Consider the following 21,956-nt stretch of genomic DNA (forward strand, 5'->3'; position numbering starts at 1 on the left):
CGTACCAAAACAACAATTTCTGGATAATCCTGTGGAAGAAAATTTCTCAGGAAAAGCTAAATTATATAAGCTGAGTCATCACTCACATACATCAATATGACACCAAAAGGCACAGTCTGCAAAGACTTAGCTTTAATTTCATAACCTCTTCTTACGTACATACATACATATATATATTTAAGGCACAATCCAAAACCTTTAAACATGAATGACAGAATCTTTACTACTGTCAACATTACTCCTGCCTTGTGACAGTCTGCCTTAGCAAGAATGAAATGTAGAACATACCTTCCTTGAAAAGAATCAAGGTAAAAAACAGAACTTGACAAAACTTCTTTAAAACAGCCTTAACTAGACACAAAACCTCAAGGCTGCGATCTCCACATAATGGGAAGTGGGCTAGCCCAAAACCAACTCTGCATACAACAGATATAAAACTTGCATTTAAATGGCACTCAATGTTTATACAAAAGAACACCCTTAAAATCATACAACTGTGATTTTTTTTTTCATTAAACATTATTTCAACATGATATAAGCAGAAAAGAAATAATGATCATTCACGGATTGCTGAGGGTACTATACAGAATCCTGAGCAGATGGCACTTAAGCTTGGTATTTTGGGGGGGGGGGGGGGCATTTATTACCTACTACTTTTGAACTGAAGATATATGCAGTATTATCTTTTAAAATGCAATTGCTTTAGAACAAACAGGTTGTTACATATTTACTTATGGAGAAAAAAAGATGCTCTGCAGCAAGTATGTGAAAAGAGCCGCTTTTTTAAGAAAAGCTCAATGCTCCATTTAGTCATTTCCACCACACAACTTGAGTAGGATTTTCCGGTAGTCTCCTGAAGTATCACCCTGAAAAGGAACCCAGAAAAAGAAAAGTTGAAGAACAACCAAAAGAGGTGAAGCTGCAGCTGAAAAACTAAGAGCTTCCTTTCCAGGGACATTTTTGGCTCTACTTTTACCGAAATAAGCAGCAGAGCTTACATATGCGGATATGCACACCCCGTATTCACTGAAGCCAAGTTTTGACCAAATTCAGTCCATTAAATAGATATGGCCTGTTCTGCTTCTAGATGACAAATTATAATGCCAGATCAAAAGAGGAACAGGGGGAAGAAGCAATACAGAGCTTTTTCACCAATGTCTCACTGCTTTTTACTCATACATTGGTGGTCACAGGGCATGCAACTACGGTAGAAGTAACACTTGGAACATGCTATCCTCCAGAATCTCTACAGGATTCTTTCCAAACACTACCAAGTTACAGCCCTTCAGTGTCCACAGCAGAAGGAATAAAGAGGGGCTTAACAGGTTTGGCACCCTCATTGCAAGGTAAATAAAAGTGGCACCACTCACTCTCCTCCAGTTCTTATTACCCTACCAGTGGCCAGGCATCCTCTGGGCTGTTGGTACAGCCCTTAATAGCAATAGGAAGGTGGATCAACTGCTAAAGAATCTGAAGTTTAGTCTATTTACAGAGTCTTGTACTTTCCAGAGAAAGAGGAGGCAATTCTTTAGATTTTTAGAAGCTTTATAGTCTTCCAACAAACAAATGAAGTAGAGCGTCACTGTTGCTAAACTGGAGGACTGAATGGTTCCCACAAGATCGTGTAAGGAGACTGGTCCAGAGGGGCCCCTCTGGACCAATTTCCCATTCCTTCCTTGCCTGTTAGCTTCTTCCCTATCTCTAGTTCATCAAGGCTCCATGCAAGCCCAAGTGCTCTCCATCCTCTGGCCCTCAGCCTCCATGCTCCTAGCAAATGCAGCAACCCAACACAGCCAGCCACACTCAGTGCAGGTAACAGCTGTTCAGCACAAGGACCAGTGCTCTGCCAGTGTAAGGGGTGTCATAGCAGGGCAGGGAAGGTCTCCAGGGCTTACAGTGATGTCTGTGTAGAGGGATCTGCCATACATCCGCTTGTACTCTGCACGTATGTCCAGCAGGTCAACCTCGCTGCGTGATACCATGATCCGGATCAGTGTCCTGTCCTTGGTTCCTGCTCCCTGAAACAAACAAAGCAGCAGTATAATGTACTGGAAAGTGGATAATATAGCATCAGGAAAAAAATAAAATGCCTGTTAACTAGCAAAACCCCACTGACTTAATAAGCTGTTAAACAGAATTTAGCCTATCATGCTAAAATAAATTAAATGTAGTGGTACGACACTCATTTCTCTGCACAAGAACAGCTCAAAAAAAGAAGGGGGATTGACAGAGATACAGGGGGTCTGGAAAATTTGGTGAGTTAAATGGCTTATTTATTTCTGCTAGAATTCCCTACTTTAAAAATATCAATTTCAATGAGTTTTAAGCATATTTGTGTTTCACCAAGTGAAGATTATTGTTTAATGCACGGTTGTATTCATTGCTCTGTTAAGTTGGATCAAATTAGCTAGATTTTTCCAGCCTTTCATAATCATGACTGCATCATGACTGTTAGTCATCTGCCCACTGAAAAGTGTAATCCCTTCAGCTGCACAGTTCCTTCCCAAGAGCTGTACAAGCATTTAAGAAAATTCCACACTACAAGTTTATGTAACTTGTCACAGACACCTACCTTCATTGCTTTATGTAATCTCTCTGCAAAAAAAGCTGGTGTGTTCTTGAGACACTTAACTGCAAAAAGGAACAGAGGAACATGATTACAGAAATAAGGCATTCCTCCTCAATCAGAAGTCAGTAATTTTTTGAGTTTATCCGACATAGTCACATGCTTGAATTTTACATAAACATACACTTGATACAACACAGCTTTCTCCTTCCATTAGTCACTGAAATTATTTTTAATCCAAACAGTAGCTGCAATACAGTTAAAAAACCTACACTGCATGGCTCAAAGCAAACACTTCTGTCACTAGAAACCATCTAGTGTGAAGCAGCCACAATGAACTTTTGAATTTTAATGACCAGATTCTTGTGTATGAAGGGAAAAGAGGGGATGAGGAGGGGGCAGAAGACTTGAAGTAATACATAGGTAGTGGTATGCATCTGCAAGGTGTGACAAATTCAAGTCCTGCCCTAGTACAAATTAGGAAACCATATATGATAGCAGAGAATCTTAGGTGGTTCCTTCTTCTAAAGGGTGAGTCATCACAACTCTTATTTTAAAGTCTTAATTAGCCACAAAGTTCATCAGGACTCCTGAAAAAATTTTAACATGCTCATTTAGTAATGACTGGATGGTATATTTAATTGGCATAGTTAATCAGAAATCTGAAAGAGCAAAATCTAAGTCAAATTACTGTCAGGATAATGAAATTAATCAGGAAAATTAAAGAATCCTCCATCACTGATCAGAATTAAAATCTATATATTGATGCAACATTGTTACAAGTAAACAATCATGCAAACAGTGGCAAACTACAGAGGAAACAGACCACACTTGACATTTAATAGCACAATAAGGCATCAAAATCAGTCACACAGAATCAATACAGAACTAAAGGTGTAAACCCAGACATGTTTTTCATACAACACATTCAGTATAAGAAGTACTTTTCTCAGTAGGAAAATGTAGATGAGATATAGCAGTTCACCACAAAACTGTCAATGATATGTACAATGCTATTCAAAAATATGACAAAATGAAATGCATGTTTCTGTATCACTCTACTTAGCTAACACAACACACCTGCGTTCTAAGATGTTTAAAGATATTGATGTAAGTTACCAGCTGTACAATCCAGAAAGCTTTAAAGAAAGCAAAATTAAATATTTTCAATTAGAAACCCCTTTTTTCCTGCATGTAAGGTCCACAGAACAAATGACATTAATATAATTTACTGATATAGATACATGTGTATATACATATAAATAAAAAACCCCACAGAATCTATTTAATAAAGGGAGTTATTCAGTGAATATTAAGGACAAGCCTTGATCAAAAGGCTATTGACTTGTCTGCCAGCTACAGTCTCAGTTTTGAATCTGGATCTACAGGGAGACCTGTCAAGTCACTATGAAGCTCCATGAAGTCAAATGCCTTCTAAATGCTGAGCAGTTTTTTTACCAGGGCAGTATTTTTCTACAAACAGAGAAATGTCTTTACCCTAAGCTTGGTTTTCTAACAATAGTTTCTGAGGTGACAAAGTCTGAATCCTGGAAAAGATTTGCAAAACAATCAGACACAATGAGCTAGATCCAGTTTGTGTCATTAAAAGATCAGTACAATGACAACATGGCCAAGTAGAATAAGAACAGCAGTTACAGAGTTCACACATGCACAAGACAGGAGTGAAAAAATGAGGCTTTTAAAGTTGATTTTCATTTTGCCAAGATTTTGTTAGAAACTATAGCGAAAAAAATTTGTTGTGGTTGAACCAAATATCTTCTATCTCATTTCCAAGTGAGGCAAAGTTCATTTTTCCTATTTTGGTAGGAGTTTTTGGGTTTGGTTACATTACTACCATATCAAAAACCAAAGCACAACACTTTCAAAGCAGGAGCTCTAGATACTACAGTATATTTACAGTAATAAACTGAAAAAGAAATTGAGATGTAAAGAAAAAAGACAGGAAAGTGGTTCACAGTTATATCTATAATAAAGCATTTTAAATAAAACTTCTGCACAACAACTTGAAGCCCTGTCCCAACCTAATGGAAACAAATTACTGCTTCTGAAGAGACAATAGACCTGAGATAAGAGTTTCCACTCCTCAGAAGTACTGGGAGCAATTCAAAACTATGATTTAATAAAACTGTAGCCACAGTAAAGGTGAGAAAAAAACTCCTTTGCAATGAAATTTAAGTTTTCTTTCTACTAAACAGAGGTAGAAGTAACTAATTAGAGTTAATGCCTGCATTTTAATTAATGATTTCCAAAATTGTCCAAATACTCCATTCTCACTAACCCAGGACTTGGTAAAATTCACTTCTTAAAACAGTGTCAATTATAGTTAATAATTCTCTCCCCATTTTAACATGTAAAATTTAAATTCTGCAGTTGACTGAAATAAAAAAGCTTCATCTGTCATTCTGAGGTGAATTAAATGCCCCACTTTACTAATCACAAATGACTTCACAGAAAGCTCAACATAACAAGCAGAAAACTGGAATTACCACTAACAAGAACACCTTTAGCTGAAGTCAGAGGCCCCACCTGAGCCAGCTGTAATGGAATAGCAGGAATGAACTTGCTAAGGTGGCACATACCTACTGCCAGCATGCCCATCTCCAGGTCTCCAGACATCTCACGGCATATGCTGCTTTCGATGTCCCGGTTACACATCCTCTGGTACTCGCTGAAGACTGCAAATGGAAAAGAAAGATTCCAGTTCCACAGCAAGAGGTGGCACTGGAATGTGCTGGATGGCTGCATTTCAGTGCATTCTCAGCTGGACACTACAGCGTACTCACACTAGTTTGAACATCTCAAGGATTAATACTGTGTTATCAACCATTTACACGTTATAACGCTCCTTCTAGCTTGCCTAGATGTGTCCTTTTCATTCAAGGGCTGGACCAAGAAAGCACAGCAATTATTTTAGGAAAGCTCTGGGTCCCAATGAAGTTAAGAAGAAAATACTGAGGTTCTCATACACACCCCTTTCCTTCATAAAAGTACCTCGCACCCCAATAGCACAATGTGAAAGTTCTATGTAGTTACTAAAACATTTCCACCACAACAGACTGATGTAGAACCTTACATTAGCAAGTAAAAGGGGAAGGATTTTAAGTGCCTTGCACAGTAAAACAATTCTAGTTTTTCTATTCTTTCATCAGAGGATCATTTGAACCAGTATGGCCTCTACCTGCTCTGATATCTAAGAAAGGTGACTCTTGCTTTTCCTCAGCAGAATACACCCTGCTTTTCATTGGTATCTTGTTTGGCTCATTTTACAGATGGAGGAAATTCAGGCAGAGAGCACTGCTGTACATTTTTATCATTACACACAACAGAAACAAGTTACAGTTTACACAGGACATCATTACCTGCTCTAAGATGGGCCCTGCTTCTTGCACACAGAATGGCATTGAACTTGGATTCGTCAGTTCCTAGACGGTTCTCTCCAGCCGCATACAACTCCTGAGCACACAAGAGAACTCACATTTCATTACTCAGAAAAGTAGTCAGGCTAAACAGCTGAATTACAGATTTGCTTCCTTGCAGCCTCCCCACCTTTTATACTTATTTCTTAGCCTATGTACTAACTACTGCAAAACAGGAGCAAGCAATAAATAGCAACTAGTTCTAACCTTCCTATGCTATGCTTGCAGTCTTCCTAGCTTGCTGATGCAGAAGTGCTCCAACACAAGAGCTCCAGATTACTAAAGGAGGGGACATGGCTCAAGAAATACCTGAAAATTGTTCTTCCTAACAGTTCTTACATCTACCTTTTCTTCCACAATTCTAGGTGTGCTCTGGGACGTTCTTGTGTTTTGGCTAAGGCACACTATGTAGAAAGCTAATGACATTACTATTTAATTGACACTAGTATGGCTAAAACAGTCCAGATTTTCCCTTTGCTATGTAGTGAAATGGAACACACAGAAAAAGAAATGGGGCAAGCATTACAAAGTCCAAGTGCCTTATTTGCTGCAAAACTCCAGACTTCCTTAAACAACACGCAAAGGCTAAAGCAGGTGTTGAATAGTTTAAAATTTAATCCGCACACCTACCCCCTCAAATCTCTTTGGACAATTTCCCCAGAAAGCAGCACAATCCAAACTTGGAAAAGCCAAAGACCTGACAGAATGAGAGGTAAAATATCCTATGGACTGTACTCCCAAGAGCTTCATCTCTGTATTGCACCTATATGGCTCTAATGCTCTGTCACAGGTTTTTATAACTCTTCCATCCACTCAAAGATAGGCACGGCATCAGAAGTTGTCACAAGGTGTTCAAAACTAACAGTAAGTAGAATCTACACAGCCAAATTTCAGCATATTGAGTTGACTATACTTAGAAACAATGAAGCATTTCTACTGACCTGTACATCTCTTTGGACAACAGACATGTCAACATTTGTACTTTCATCTCTGTTTCCCTGAAAGAATTAGAAAATCCAGAAGTGTTACTGGTGGGCTTTGATGGACTACCTTTTTTTTAATAAAAAAAAAAAACCAAAACCAAACCAAACAAAATCCATAGCACCTACAAACACACAACAAATTCCAAAATCTCAGCAGGCAAATACCTGAGCAAGTGAAATTAAAAGCCTCTGAAAGTGTCCAGACGTGTCACTTTTTATTGCTTCCTCCAGAGTTTTCTTATATTCTGGAAAAGAGATAGTCATGAATCCTCATACAACCCTGCTCATTTCCTAAATTCTTACTATCAGTCAGTGACTGAGTAAAAAAAGGAAGAAAATTTTGATGCGACAGATCAAACCTGCTTTATAGACCCTGTTGAGTTCCTGAATATGCTCATTACTGCGGGAAGCTAAGATTTCAATGAGACAATTTTCATCTGTGCCAACACCCTAAAACAAACAAAGGAGAAACAGTTCAGATTCTTGATTTCTACAACCTAGTACAAAGAAATGTAACAAAACTATATAGGAAAAAATTCAGAATATAACCTTGTATAAGAAGTCAAAGCAAGTACTCCCAAATAAATCCCAACTTTGAAATGGCAACCAAGTATTTTATCAGCTCAACTATTTTCTCTGGGCTATAAATTTCTATCTCCTACACACACCTTTATAGCTTCCTTGATTTCATAAGCATCAAACATGACAGGTGTCTTCATCATTGCCAAGATTGTCCTCTCAAAGTTACCTGAGAGCTCAGACTTGAGATCCTTTATCAAATCCTAATGAGAAGGAAAAACAAGGAAAAAATGCATAAAGACCAAACTTGACAAAAGCAAGCACCAAAAATATGCCTTTTACTAAGAATTCTTTATGTATAAGCACCAGTAATGTATTTTCAAAGTAAAGCTATTCCACTTAACACTAAAACCAGCATAATGGTATGTGTACATTGAGGCCATCAAGGTCCATTCAGCATAGAAACTGCTTTACATGTTTCATCTGCCACACTGCATGAAGAAGCCAAGTGAGGGTAAAAAGTAGAACTCTGAACTGGCTATTACTTAAGAACCATCTTCCCCTAATACACCTTCCAATCTCTCTTTCCCACCATTTAGTCTTCTGACTGCCACTGAAGGGAAATAGGCTCTCATTTCTCACAATGTACTTACCTTTCCATAAGCTGTTTTGAAGGACAGGATTATCTGCTGCCGTTGCTTGTTTGAACGACTTCCAAGACAATCGATGATCGCCTGCTCATCAGTTCCTGTACATGCACAGACACCACAGAATGAGTGAGGATTTAGCTTTCTGTCTTTATTTCATCCTGTTCTAAACCCAGTAGAAGGACATGAATGCCTTGAATTCATCTACAGTATCTATTCTTGTGTACAACCACAGAACTTCAAGCTCACAAACACAGTAAGAATACAAAGAAAACCTAAACCAAACTCATTATATTGTTTATGCCCACATGAACTTCCAGTAATATTTCTGATAACCAAGGACTCAGTACACACACAGCAATAGAAAAACATCAGTGCTGAATGGAGACACAATTCTACTTTTAACTGAAATCTAAATCCTCAGACTGCTCACCGAATCCTTTCATGGCCTTCCTTAAGACTTCTGCATCCTTCAGAGGGTCAAAGCCCGGTGCATCAGTGATTGTACCTCGGTTTCTGTGCTAAAATGAGATCAATAGTGTTAAATAACAGTAGTGTTAACAGCATATTAGCGTCAAATAGTGAAACACTGTGGTTTACTACTTAAGAAAGATGATCACTTATCAGATTTCTTTTTGTGAGAAAAGTAATAGAGAAAACTCAAACCAACCCTGCCTTAAGCAATTTTTTAATTTCTAGACACAAATTACAAGAAAATGCAAGATCAAGGTTTGCTGACATTAAATCTGCTTTCCAATTTATTAAAGTTTGATGGTACTGTATATGCAACTGGAAATACTTGCTAAAGTTAGGAAAAGCATGATTAAATAATTTGAATTAATATAAAACCTTTTTTCTTGGATACCATGGCAAAACATAATTTGTTTCAAGACTATATAAGCCTATAGTGCTTGCATTTGGAAAGGTTCCATCTCTCTCTTTACTCAAACTTCTTTTCATAACTTTCTTTTCCATTTTGTGATTAGTTTACACTAATACACACAAGAAAATGCAAAGGAACATATATACAGTCACACCTCAAAAGAAAAGCACTGAATGCTCTTACTGTTACAGGAGTGACTGCAGGCCCTGTAGCTCCTGAGTAAGAGGGCATAGATGGGTTCACAGCTGGACCTGCTGGATAACTTGGCATGGGCTGCTGCCCTGGGTGAGTTGCTGGAAGTCCAGGATAGCTCATAGGCTGCTGCCCAGGCGGTGGTGTGGGCTGGCCTGGCACGGGGCCGCCCGCGTATCCCGGGTAAGGTGGCATTCCGGACGGGGGATTTCCTCCAGGTGGAGGATACCCTCCGTACGAGGGCTGCTGTCCTGGTGGGGGTTGCCCAAAGCCACCTGGAGGAACTGGTGGATAACCCCCAGGTGTGGAAGGATACATGCTTTGTGGTACATTTGTCCCTCCAAAGGTTCCTGCCAGGTTGGATGCCTGCAATGACAGCAATAAAACAAGAGACAAGAAGGAGCACCAACAGCTGAGTTTCAGCAACATGCTTAATACAATACAACCTCCCTCCCCACCAACAGACAGATAGCTCTTTATCTGCAAAAGATAGCAAGCAGGATGGAAAAACCGGCCTAAAACTTTACACCAAATAATCCTTTCTTTGCCCATGGCTGCCTTGTGTGATTGAAAGGTTGCACCTGGATGCAAGGACTTTAAGCAACCTTTGGCTGCTTTACGATGTGTTAGTAGTTTAGAACTAGCAGGAGTTCCTGGACTACATTTGGAAAGACTTCTGCATAAACTAAAATTAAGATATTCCACTCCACATCGACATCTTATTACTGAAACCCCTCTTCTAGATAGAAACCACTAGCTGCTGTAGATATAGGCTCATGCATCCTAGATAGCTTGTTGTTTAATTTGCCTGCTGGCTGCCAAATCCCTTAATTTATCACTGCCTCAGAAAAACATGTATGATGCAAATATCTTCCTACAAACTGCACTCCTTATGCAGCATAACAGATTTCTGAAGATTAAAGTTGTCAGAAGTGTCACTCACTTCTGCTCTATGAAAAAAAAAATCACATTGACTGAAGAAGATGTAAATGTTTCCAATGTAAAAGGTTTTTACTTCCATCTGTTAAACATCAGTGTTTGTAAGAGACTGTTGATCCCATATTCTTTTCAAGGACGAATCATTGATACCGCTCGTTATACAGCCTTTTTCCTTACTCTGACTGGTCAAAATCCAGGTAAATAGGCAAAATCCAGACTGTGTTTGCCCATGTAAATTCCTCTACACAGCAAATGCCAAGTTATATTAGTTTTATGTCCACAACTTTTGAAGTTAGACTGTTAACAACATTTAACTAGTGCTCTGTTCTCCTAAAAAAAGAAATGGCTTGCAGAAACCATTTTCCTCAATAGGCAATATTGAATGCTCAACACCTAAACTGATTAGACATAAAGGCACAGAATTCAGTGATGAACCTCTTAGTGACAATCCCAGAAGCACAACTTTGCCCTTAAGGACATCACTGCAGAACACATGAAGTGAAAGCAAACTCACCATTCCAGCCATGTGGCTGGGATTGAACTGGCTGGCATAGCCAGCCACATTTTCCAGACCAATTGGAGGTGGATTTGAAGGTGGATAGGCAGCACCACCCCAAGGACTGCCACCTGAAATCAAACACAGATGTGCTGAAACAAGAAACTATACCTTTTTAAAGTTCTCACTACTTAAATTTCTAATGTAATGTATTTTCAACCCTACCAGGGAAATCAACTGAAGAGGTGCAGGGGAGCACTGCAATTATTATAAAAAGAGAAGTTTCACTGGTTATTTCTAATCATCTTAGTTATCACTGAATCTGTAAGTTCTCACTTAAAACAACTCTAAACCTAATTGAAGGTTAACACTCAAGACTGCTAACAACATAATTTGACTTGAGAGCACCTAAAGTACACAGTTGTCTGCATATTCCAGTAGGAAGATATTATTGATCCCACTTACTCTGCTAATTTGAGAGGTGTCCATGGAGCACAATAATACATTTCCAGGCACCAAAGTCATAAAACCAGCAGTACAGCACACAGCAGTATAGTCTTTAGACAGAATATTTTGCTGAGAAATACGCTTTATCTTCCTGGCTGGTTGGGCTTCTCACTGTACACTGCTTCTCCTTCCTGAGCTAGCCTGCCTAATGCCACATTTCACCATACCTGCATGACTCCAGTCCTTTCTTTCTAGCTTACAACAACACTAACAACTGTAAAATTCAGCTTGATAACAAAGCAGTGGTTGAGTATTTAATGAGCTTTATGTTATTATTAATTGCTACCCTTTTTAACAGCCCTTTCCCTTTTGTACACAACCACCTGCCTAAGAATAGTGAATTAAGGATAATTTCCTATTTCTTTGGGGGATATGGTTGTCAGTTGTATGAATGATTTCTTGCCATAATCATTTGTCTCACTACCCACATTGAAGACTCAGTATCAGCCAGACATTGATCCTTGTCAGTTATTGGATTTGGTCAAGTTAAGACCATCTCCTAATGCTCTGTGCTTTATTTGAGAATGAAACTGGAAATTACTATACGAGCATATGGCAGAACACACATATTAGACAAATCAGAATCCCCAGGCCAGATAAAACAGGATTTAACAAACAAGTACAGAAAGCTCTGGGGAGCCAAGGAAACCCTTCACCATTCTTGTTCTTCATCTATGCCATGTTTCCACTCCACATAGGACCACCACTGAATTGAATGTTTACTTCACCTGAACAACTTACCTGGGGCAGCTGGTGGGTATCCACCCGCTGGAGGATAGCCTGGGTAACTCATTGCAAAGACCTGCAAAGTATGTGTGATACAGTTATTTTCTGTAATACTTCACTCATTACACCACATAACACTAAGAGGCAATATGTATGCAATAGCCAGTTACAAAAATGTAGAGACATAACCTGCACACTCTGCCCCAGCTTTTCCCTTAGAAACCTCTTGCCATTTCCTGACTAATAAACAGATAGTTAAGCAGTTGCAGAGTCACTCCTCACACAATTTTTCTCATTTGTTGCAGTTGCTACTTATTGCTTAGTCTATTATGTTGTTAGGGATGTACTACTTGAACTTGCTTCCTTTATTGCGCCACTAAAACCTCCAGAAGTTTCCAGCCTAACTGTCTTATCAATGATGAGTAGAAAATCACCTGACAAAGAAGCTACATCTTCAAGTGAGTAACTAAAAGAAGTTGTTAGAAGGCACCTAAATGCAAACATCTGCAGAAGTGCAAGGTCAGAGTAAGAAGCAGAAGGGATACATTTTCATGCTTACAGCATTGCCATAAAATATGAAGGGTTTACTGATAGGATAAGATCACTAGAACAAATTGAGTCTCTCAAAATGGATAGTGCCTCTGTCAGCACAGAAGTGCACAAAGTCATTAGCTGTCCAAAATAGAAGTGGAGGTCATAAAGGAAGAACAGCTAAATGAAGGACAAAATGAAAACTGGCTTCCAGAATATAAGGGCCTTATTTTAAACAGAACGGCTACCAGTAAGAATGGTAAAAGTAACTATGAAGAAAAATATCTATAATGAGTGTTAACTTTTTGAAGGTTATTTTTAATGACAAGCCACACTCTATTTTTAGAATTGCTGTGTGAATTATCCCATTCCCCCCCACGGCCTTTCCCCTAAAGCACTACCTTTTGCATCTGGCATGTTTTGCTGTGTTTTGGGTTTCAGCTGTGGAATTTTGTTTTAGATTTGGTTTGAGTTGGCAGGGGTGCTGTTCTTGTGAAATTGTTTTCATTTTGCATGATCACATTAAGTTCCTTTCTGGTTTGCATGGCTCTATTGCACAGCAACACTGAAATGGAGAGATACCTTTTTGTGGTTTTCTTTTTTAATAAGGAAATAAAATCAGGAAATCTACAATTTACTTAAAAACTGTTTGGACTGCAATACTCATTTAAATTTAAAGAGCTAGAAACGAACTAACAGAAACTGCAATGAACAGAGCACACCAAAAGTTATAACCCTACTTTACTTCTGCTCCAGTATGCAGCACCTAACAGAATCAATAAATACATGAATGCAGCTTCTCAGCATTAGAAAAGCAATGCCTGCTGTTAGCCATGGGAAGACTGACCCCAAACTCACGAGGCCGAGAAACAAAACGCAAAACTCGTATTCCCGCTCTGCTGCTGGAAAACGAGCAGGCAGTTTCCTCCCTCCTGATGCCTGGCCCCACAATTGCCAGAGGCGGGAGCTGCTGAGCCCCAGGCCCACCCTGCCACCTCCGGGCAGTACCCGAGCATGAAAGGGCAGAGAGGCCAGCAGAATAAAAATAACATTATAAAAACTCAACAGAAGGCAGCCTGGCACACTTCAGAGCTTCTCTAATTCAGAACTGGGCTTTGCGTAATAAAGCACAGAAAAATAGCAAAGAGCAATTATTACCACATCACTCAAAAACCAACCAAAGAGCCCCCACAATCTAGATTCTTAGCATGCAAAATGTCAATGTGTACATTTTTATACACAGATAATTACAACACCAAAATTAGTGTTATTTCTTCAGGTATAACCATAATGATATTTTTAGTTATTTTTTAGCTTTACATCTAAATACAATAAAGACAGGGTACTCAAAAAATTGTAATATGTCTTTTTCAATAAAGCTTTAGGTACAAATTAAAGGCAAAAAACCTTTTTCTGAGGGTGAGAAGCAATGGGATAGGTTTTGTTTTTCTTAACAAGTCTGTTTGATTGCTTTTAATCCCATATAGAACACTCATTTCAAATTGGAAAAACCCCCAAGATTAAAAGAGCCTTTTGGCTCTGAAAGCTGAGGTTGAGAAAAAAAACAGGCAACTTCAGCAACCTGAAAAAAAGTGCTAGTTTCTATAAAAATGTTCCACTTGCTTCTTTTGAACACTGTATTTATCCAGGGCTTTTCCAAGGGGAAATTTTCCCAGACTGGTTTGATTCCAGGCAAACTAGAGCTGCAAACACACCGACTTCTCATGTTCAGAAACTTCCCTGATCACCACCTTTTCCACAGTTCATTGGAGCCTCTGTTTGCCAATACTCTAAATTTAGGAATATTAACACAGAAAGTTACCTTTCCCAACCATTCCCTCAACCTAGCCTCTATTTCATCTTCTACTCTCATCTTCCACACGTTCTCCTGCTACATCCAAATTCTTCGTGATGAGCAGCACTTGCCTGCTGATAACAAAGGGGTGACACAGGCAAGGGAACAGAAGATATGGAAACCCACCCTGCTGTACAAACACTGTGTGGGAGGACACAGGAACAGCAAGGTTTCTGTTTGCTCAGTCAAAAAAAAAAAAAAAAAATGTAGTGCATAAGAACAAGGGAAAAATCCAACCAACCAAACCACACACGGAAAGAGGGAGTGCCTAGAGGAAAATAAAGAACAACTACTGTCAAGGTCTTCTCCCCATTCCCAGTATTCAATCCCATAGGTCCACCTCAGAACTCTATTTAAAGACCTGAGGTTTTACTCCCACAGTGAACATTGCTATCATGCTTCATACTGCAAGCTATAAACCATTCAGGACCTTGAGCATTTTCCTGCTGCTTGGCAAAGCTAAGAGGGAACAGACCTGTTCATAGAAGATTAAATCTGTGACAGACTTTCAACAGGCATCTTGAAAATTCGCTTCTGTAAGACACAGTACAGAAGGAAAGGACTACAACTTGTAAAATTTATAGCAAAACAACGAATTCCATGATGGCAGAAATAAAGAAAAAAACTTCAAGGCCGCCAGAAAAGCTCTGTTAGAAGGTGCAATAGCAATAAGCTCAGCCACTGCATTCACACCCATTCCTGGAATTTATTTAGTGGCTGCTGTTCAGGCTCCAGCTATGCCACGGTACAATAACTTCAGGACAAAAAATGATGAAAAACCGTAACATTTATTAGTTCAAAATTATTTGTTTAATTATGCCCATTTCACAGGGATCACCGAGTATAGTTAAATCCTTGTCCTTGACTCCTCCACAAGGTTAATTAGCAGGATATAGTAGACAAAGCAGCCTGAAGCTATAAATTACAGTACCTGCTCTGAGACTGATCCCTGATTGTGAAACCAGCAGAACAGAATTTACAATGTGCTGTAGTTTTTCATCAGATATGAGCTCAGGCATCCAGCACTGTGCTTTTCCAAGACAAGGACAAACCACAGCACTGAACCAGTTAACTGCTATTTACCAGCCTAAGCAAGATTTATCTTTGACTCACACACTGCAGCATACAAGTTGTTCTCTCCTGTATCAGTTGTAGTATTTTTCATCCTGATGGACAAATAGTATGGCAATTTTGTTTTATCATTAAGTCTTCTGTGTATGTGACTCCTGTCTAGCCTTCCTTTCACTATGAAAAAAATCTAATTTAGTAGAAAGGGTTTATCTTCTAACAAGGCTGAATTCATGCCAGCCAACAATGAGGAAACCTCTTTTACACAGATATTATCATTCATTGTTCACCTTTTCAAACTTTTACTGGACTTCATCCAACAAGGTATATTTAAGGAGTATTAACACATCATCTACTTCCTACCAAAAAAAGCTTCCTTAACAAAAAGCCCAAAGCAACTCACAGCTGTGAATAGATGGTGGAACAAAAACAAACTCAAATATGCGTTTTTTCTAAGAACTATCCATTTGAATTGCGTGCTAGTATTATGACTCTGGAGCTCTGCCAGTTTTAGTGATCCTTCTAATTCAATATCATAATCTATTTTATGACAGTAAATAATCTAGCACTTTGACCTGCTGGGGCAAGGGGGTGACAAAGGTAGCACTTGCAGGCTTTAATCAAAACAGAACTGAAAGAGATGCCATGTCCATCAAAGAAAAGCTGAATGGGAAGACACACCCATAAGCTACAACTGAGCTGTAAAAATATTACTAAGAACATTCCTGTAGCCTTTCCAGTGACAGAAGCTCTACACATATACTCAGGGCTTCAAAATCCAAAGAAATTAGTTGAGCTGCATGGACTTTCAAGATCTATATGCAGCAAAAACATGAGTTAATTCCAAGGGATCAGTTTCATTTTGGATCCCTACTCTGCCCTGATGCAAGTGCTTCCTTTTGTAGCACACTTCAACACTCTCTTTCAAATTTATACAATACACAGTCAAAACATTTATGACAATACAGAGAGACACCTTCCAAACAACAAAACAAGCAAGAAAAAACACCACATTAAGGTTAACAGATGTTTGAAGAAGTAATGGAATGAGGTTGTTTTATTTCAAACTCATAACTTGTCACAGAGAATCATTTGTTGCAAAAAAAAATAATACTATAAATAGTCTGAGCTATGTTCTAAACTGACTAATGCCTCAGGGATTTATAATCCTCTATTTTAAGTTCCACCATGCAAGAATAAATTTTTATACCATTAGTGCAAGTCAGAATATGTAAATACCAATTACTCCATGAACTACAACAATAGTGTAGTATTCAGCACCCTAATATAATTACTAAAAAATATCTGATTGCTCATTTCACAGCAGCAGTTTTTAATTAGTCGCTGTGCCCGAGCTTGAAGCTCAGAGCCAGGGCGTGGCCCCACCGCATAGGCACAGGCACCAGGAACAAAAGGACAACACAAGGTTTCCATGAGGTCTGCAGCTGTTTGGGCTGCTGAGGGGGCCAGACTGACACCAGGCTGTGCAAGTGACAGCTCCCACAGTCGGGCGCACTGGCAGGAGCTGCACCGACATACCCTACCTTCCACAAAGCCTCTCTGCTGACAGCCTTGGGACTCCCCAGATGAACAAGAGGTACAAAGTCATCAGCATTTTCTTAACAGTGATGACTTTCACACTTCAGGACAGGGAAGGCTTACACATTCAGCTGTCCAGCAACACTGGGATGGTTACCGCCCCTCAGTGAGCAAATGGACAAGCCTTCATTTAGTGCAGGCTATAAGGAATTATTCATTTTCAGCTGATTAATTCTTTCCAGGAACAGAATTATTCAAGAACCAATTTAGAGTAGTAAGATAGAGAGACAGATATTTCAAAGCAACCATAAACAAGGAATGTGAAAAGAAAGCAAGACTATAGCCTTCAAATCTAGACTGCACTTGAGATCAGCAAGCTCTCGTCCTCAAAGCTTACTACTGAGAAGTGTTTTTTCCCCTGAATCCTAACATTTGTAAGATGCATTTATTCTCCTAGCTAATAGAAAATCAAGTACTTTTAAAACACTGCCAAGCATAGCAAACAACCAATTGTTTTGACTATAGATAAGTACACTGTTTACTGAATAAGTGCAAATTCCCAAGCTTAAAGTTGTTATCTCTAGCAATAAGAAAAGTAATATTCACCCTGTCTGCTTTAGGCAACTTAAACATTTAATTCAGAGCAACTTACTAGGCCAAAGTCCAAACTCAGACATGTTTTTCTAGGCAAGCCAGAGGTCTTTGGAGTGCAGGAATTAATTATAGCAAGTGTCACTTCACATACATATTGCTATAGTAAAGTTTAGCACAAAAAAGAGACCTTCAAAAGCATTAAAACTCATCTGGATCTTTAATATGGAACTAATGTATTTGACAGTTCTTAAGCTCATCAGAAGTTAAGATCTAAAAGCCTGAATTGGAAGCCCACCTCTCCTACTGGAGAAGAAACTCCAGCGCCCTAAGAAAAACCCTCACCACCCACAACTTTGCAGTTAAAGAAAAAAAAAAACCAAAACAAGAATTCCAAATTACTTTTAACCTTCCCTTACCAAGTAAGACAGCATATTCTCTCTCAGACAGCACATAAGGGAAAAAAGGAGGCCACACCTGGGAAGAACTTGTTTCCCTTTCTTTGGAGATCTTAAACAAGACCATTGCTACTGACCAGAGGGCACAGTGACAGTGCAGTGCACAGGGAACAGCCAGGTGGTGGAGCTGGGTGGGGCTGTGGTTGTTTTATTCAGTTACCACTATCTAACGATTGGCACTGGTCCACATTCAGCATCTGTGACAGCTGAACAGTATGGATACAACTGCACACATACAAACAAAAAACTAGCTGCCAAGCAAGGATCACACAAGAAATGTGACAGATTTGTCTCTTAGAAGGAACACCACTGAGTCCCAGCTCTGCCCCATAGCTGATTTCCAGGTTTACCCCATTCAGGATCTAACCTCTTATCAAGATTGCCTAGTGAGTGCTGATAAAATCTGGAAGCAGCACAGAGCAACAATAGAAGCACTACACAGTAAATACCTATTGCTGCTCTTAGGTTTGCTTATCTACTTTACATTCTTCCGAGCTTGGGGAACTGAGAAGGAAATTCAGCATTTTTATCAACCACACCCACCTTCAAAGTGGCAAAAGTAAAGGGACAACGCAAGTTTCAAAGAGGTCAAAGTGCCACTCACTGGCTCACTGAAAGATAAACATGCAGCCTTTTCCTTTCCTTTAAAAAGTCTTTTGCTACCTTCAAAAGAAACTCAAAACAAAACACACTGCATACAGCTAACAAGTCCCTGTCCTTATTTCCAACAGTTTACATAAAACACTTTAAAAATATATACAATAATAAACATGGTTCAAGATAGTAAACATAAATGCATGAAATTTTATGAAAGAAAATATTCAGCTGAGTAATATCACCAAAGAAACACCATTGGTGATATTACTCAGTTGAATATTTAATGTAATGGAATCCTCCAACCACAATTTGAAGCCAACAGAGATGTTTCTCCAAATTATTATATAGAGGCTTGCCTAAAAATAAATGAAATTTTCAGTTTGTTCACAAGCCCTACTATTTCTGTAGTCACAATTAAACTATCTGCTGTTTTCAATTATATCACAGCTTCAGGTTTTTTTTTTTTTATATATACCTCCATTGCTATTACAGAACTAGAATTAGGTTGGCTCTACCTTGGCCCTGATTAATGCATCTCTATTGAACAGACCCTTAGGAAGCTCCACCTTCCAAAACTTCCTAGAGGTCTAGCAAACAGCATCTCCTGTAATCTTCAAATCAGACAAGCTTCTTGGCTTGATTTTTTTATAGCAGATCAGTTTTGTATTTTAAGTTGTTATCTAACACTATGTCCTTACAATTCTGACAACATAAACACCGCCATGAAATAGCTCCATCCCACTTATATTTTTAGTGACTTTTGACATTTCACAAAGTTCTCAGTCTAACAATTCAAAACTTTTGGGGATTACAATTAATAAGCTAAAGAAGTGACAAATCATATGAACAAATGTGATGGCTACTCCAGAAATTTTAAGTACAGACAGACATTTTGGCCCCTGACCTTATACTAAGGTCAGGCAAGAGAAAGGAACAAAAATATCATAAATATTGTTGACATAAAATCATTAGGCACTCAGCTGAAATGTACTGAGGAGAGGGTTACAAGCAAACACATAAGCAATACTCAGTTCAAGTTATCTGCTGCATCAGTGGGAAGAGAGTGGTCCACATGACTCTTACAGCAACTCAAAATACAGGAAATTACAGAAATAGAAATATGGGGAAAGCATTCACACACTCAGGCTTTAGAGCAATCATACACTTGCACTGGGTTTGTATTGTTTCTGACGTTACCCTGGGCGTTCCTGTAAAGCACTGACTCACTCCACAGAAAATAACTGTATGCTGGGGGAGCTATCAGGGAATGAACCTCCCACCTCCGATAGCAGCTGGGCTTTCAGGTGCATAACCCTCATAATCAGCTCCTTCATCAAAACCCACGGCAGCAGCACTTCTCTCTCTCGCCAGTCTGCTTTCCCTCCGCACCTTCTGCCCCAGCGCCATCGGTCCCCGTTCTAGGCTGAGATGCCTTCCATGCTTCTGCCACTCCCTTCAGAACGTTATTTCTCGACAGCTCCTCCTTAACAGGAAGAAGCTTCCAGGAACTACTACAAATATATTTAAAAAGAAAAATATATTCCACAGAAGTACTGCCTTACTGCCCTTAGAGAAGTACTTCCTTACAGAAACAGGATGGGGATAAGAAGGAACTGCTTTTCTGAATATGGAGATATTTCTGTCACACACAGAGCTACAGCATAACATGAGTTTGAAGGGTTTCCGTTTTAAGACAACTAAAGTGGCTTGAAGACACTTAAGTGTCTTAAAGACATTCGAAGCACACATGGTATAAGAAAGGGTAAAGTACACTACGAGCAGTTTAGAGAAAGGGGCCTTCAGGGGGAGGGGAAAAAAAGCACTGCGTAATGGCCAGCCTACCATCTTAGGCTGCTGTCTTCTGCCAACTGTACACATCAAAACTACAAACTCAAGATAAACTACGGACACAGGCAAAGGACCGAACTACAACTGCAACAGCAAAACATGCCCTCTCCTCTGAAAACACATTTCCCCAGGAAGCAGGCGTTGCTTCCTCCCAGCGGCGGAGCTGCCCCAAGCCCTGAGCTCGCCCCGCCAGCCCTTGAGCCGCTGCCTGTCACCCCGCGGGCTCCGGCCGCCCCAGGATCCCGTAGCCTCAGGACACGGGCCCGGCCCACAGCCCCGCGGGCCCGCCCGGCTCCGCCGCACCGAGTGGCCCCGGCCCCTCGCCCCCGTCCCGTCCCGCCGCGGGGTCGCGCCTACCGAAGATCCTGTGGAGCCACCGCTACCGCCGCCCGTCTCAGGTGCTGCCGGCGCTGCAGGGCGGTGCCGGGGAGCGGCAGGAGGAGGAGCCGCTGCGGCCGTGGCTCACTCCGCCCGCCCGCCGCGGCCTCGGTGCGAGGGAGGGCCAGGGCCGGCCGGTGCAAAACCTGCGGCGGGTGGCGGGGCGCGGTGAGCCCCCGAGGGGGGTGGGGCAGCCCAGGCACCGGCCCCCCAGGGGGGACAGGCCCCGCACCAGCCCACGCCAGCCGCGGGTGGAAACCGCACGGCAGGTTTGACCAAGAGGCGGCTTCAGCGAGAGCCCCATTGTATAAAAACAAAACACGGGGTAAGAAAGGTAACTCCGCCCGTCACGTGGGCAGCCTGGGCATTCCCCAGGAGCGCAGCGTCGCCTCAGGGACCGGCTGACCTGGACACGGCAAAACCAAATCCTGGTTCAAGTGAGGGCTGTAAAGGTTCAGCACAACATCGGATTTAAACCCCAAACCACCCCTGACTGTTCTCACCAGGAAACTTCAGAAAACATGCTTTCCAAACACAGTGGTACAGAAAACCCCCATTTTGTATAAAACATACTTTTCCTTAAGTAAAATTCCACAAAAAATCAAGAGGAAGGAGATTGTCGTGTCGACCTTTTCTAGCACAAGCAGTAATAGCTGAAGTCTTCAATAAACATCTTTTTTTTCCCCCTAAATGCATTTTTTAAAGATGAAGTTGCTCACATGGAAACATTTAGAGAGAGAAAACCAATATAATAAAAACGAAAAATAAAAAGGGCTAGCATTTTCCAATTATATTTCTTTTGCCAAGACACTAATCAAAATAGCAAACACAGCATTATCTAACTGAATCACAGCATTATACAACTTGGGTGGGGAATGAACTTGACTATGCAGCTGGGAATTTTGTGAACAGGGTCCAGAACCTCTTTTCCAACACTTGCTTCTCTAATATGTATGCTTTGTAACAGGCAATTTCATTTGGAATGAAACTTAATTTGGATAGATGTGTTCACACTTCTTAAAGCATCCTGTTCAAGCACCAATAGCTTTCAGTGGAGGACCTGGGCTGTTTCTCCTCCGTACAACTTTCACATACCACAATGGCCCATCATTGAAATACAACAGCTATGACCGAGCTAAAGAAAAGAAATTGCCATTTTTCCCTCTCCCTCAGCAAAATTTTAATTGGTAGAGTAG

The 21,956-nt window shown here is 40.2% G+C and overlaps 1 protein-coding gene across 1 annotated transcript; it reads right to left on the reverse strand.

The window, feature by feature from the left end:
• Positions 1-115: 115 nt before the first annotated feature.
• ANXA11 (annexin A11) lies at positions 116-20,869 on the reverse strand. The gene is made up of 15 exons (XM_030241059.2): positions 20,740-20,869; positions 11,911-11,971; positions 10,681-10,793; positions 9,219-9,593; positions 8,586-8,673; positions 8,159-8,253; positions 7,655-7,768; positions 7,346-7,436; positions 7,152-7,231; positions 6,945-7,001; positions 5,947-6,040; positions 5,167-5,262; positions 2,573-2,631; positions 1,896-2,018; positions 116-866 (listed from the first exon to the last, which is right to left on the reverse strand). The coding sequence occupies exons 2-15, from the start codon at positions 11,960-11,962 to the stop codon at positions 807-809; spliced, it is 1,497 nt and encodes a 498-aa protein (XP_030096919.1). The 5' UTR covers positions 11,963-11,971; positions 20,740-20,869; the 3' UTR covers positions 116-806.
• Positions 20,870-21,956: the final 1,087 nt, after the last annotated feature.

The sequence above is a fragment of the Serinus canaria genome, chromosome 6 (assembly GCF_022539315.1).
Source record: "Serinus canaria isolate serCan28SL12 chromosome 6, serCan2020, whole genome shotgun sequence".
NCBI lineage: Eukaryota > Metazoa > Chordata > Aves > Passeriformes > Fringillidae > Serinus > Serinus canaria.

Coding starts and splice junctions, on each gene's coding strand:
- ANXA11 (XM_030241059.2), bottom strand. CDS start 11,962: ATGAGTTACCCAGGCTATCCTCCAGCGGGTGGATACCCACCAGCTGCC. Junction 7,769..8,158: donor TCAAAACAGCTTATGGAAAG/GTAAGTACATTG, acceptor CCTTCTCATTAG/GATTTGATAAAGGATCTCAA. Junction 7,437..7,654: donor AAATCAAGGAAGCTATAAAG/GTGTGTGTAGGA, acceptor TGTTTGTTTTAG/GGTGTTGGCACAGATGAAAA.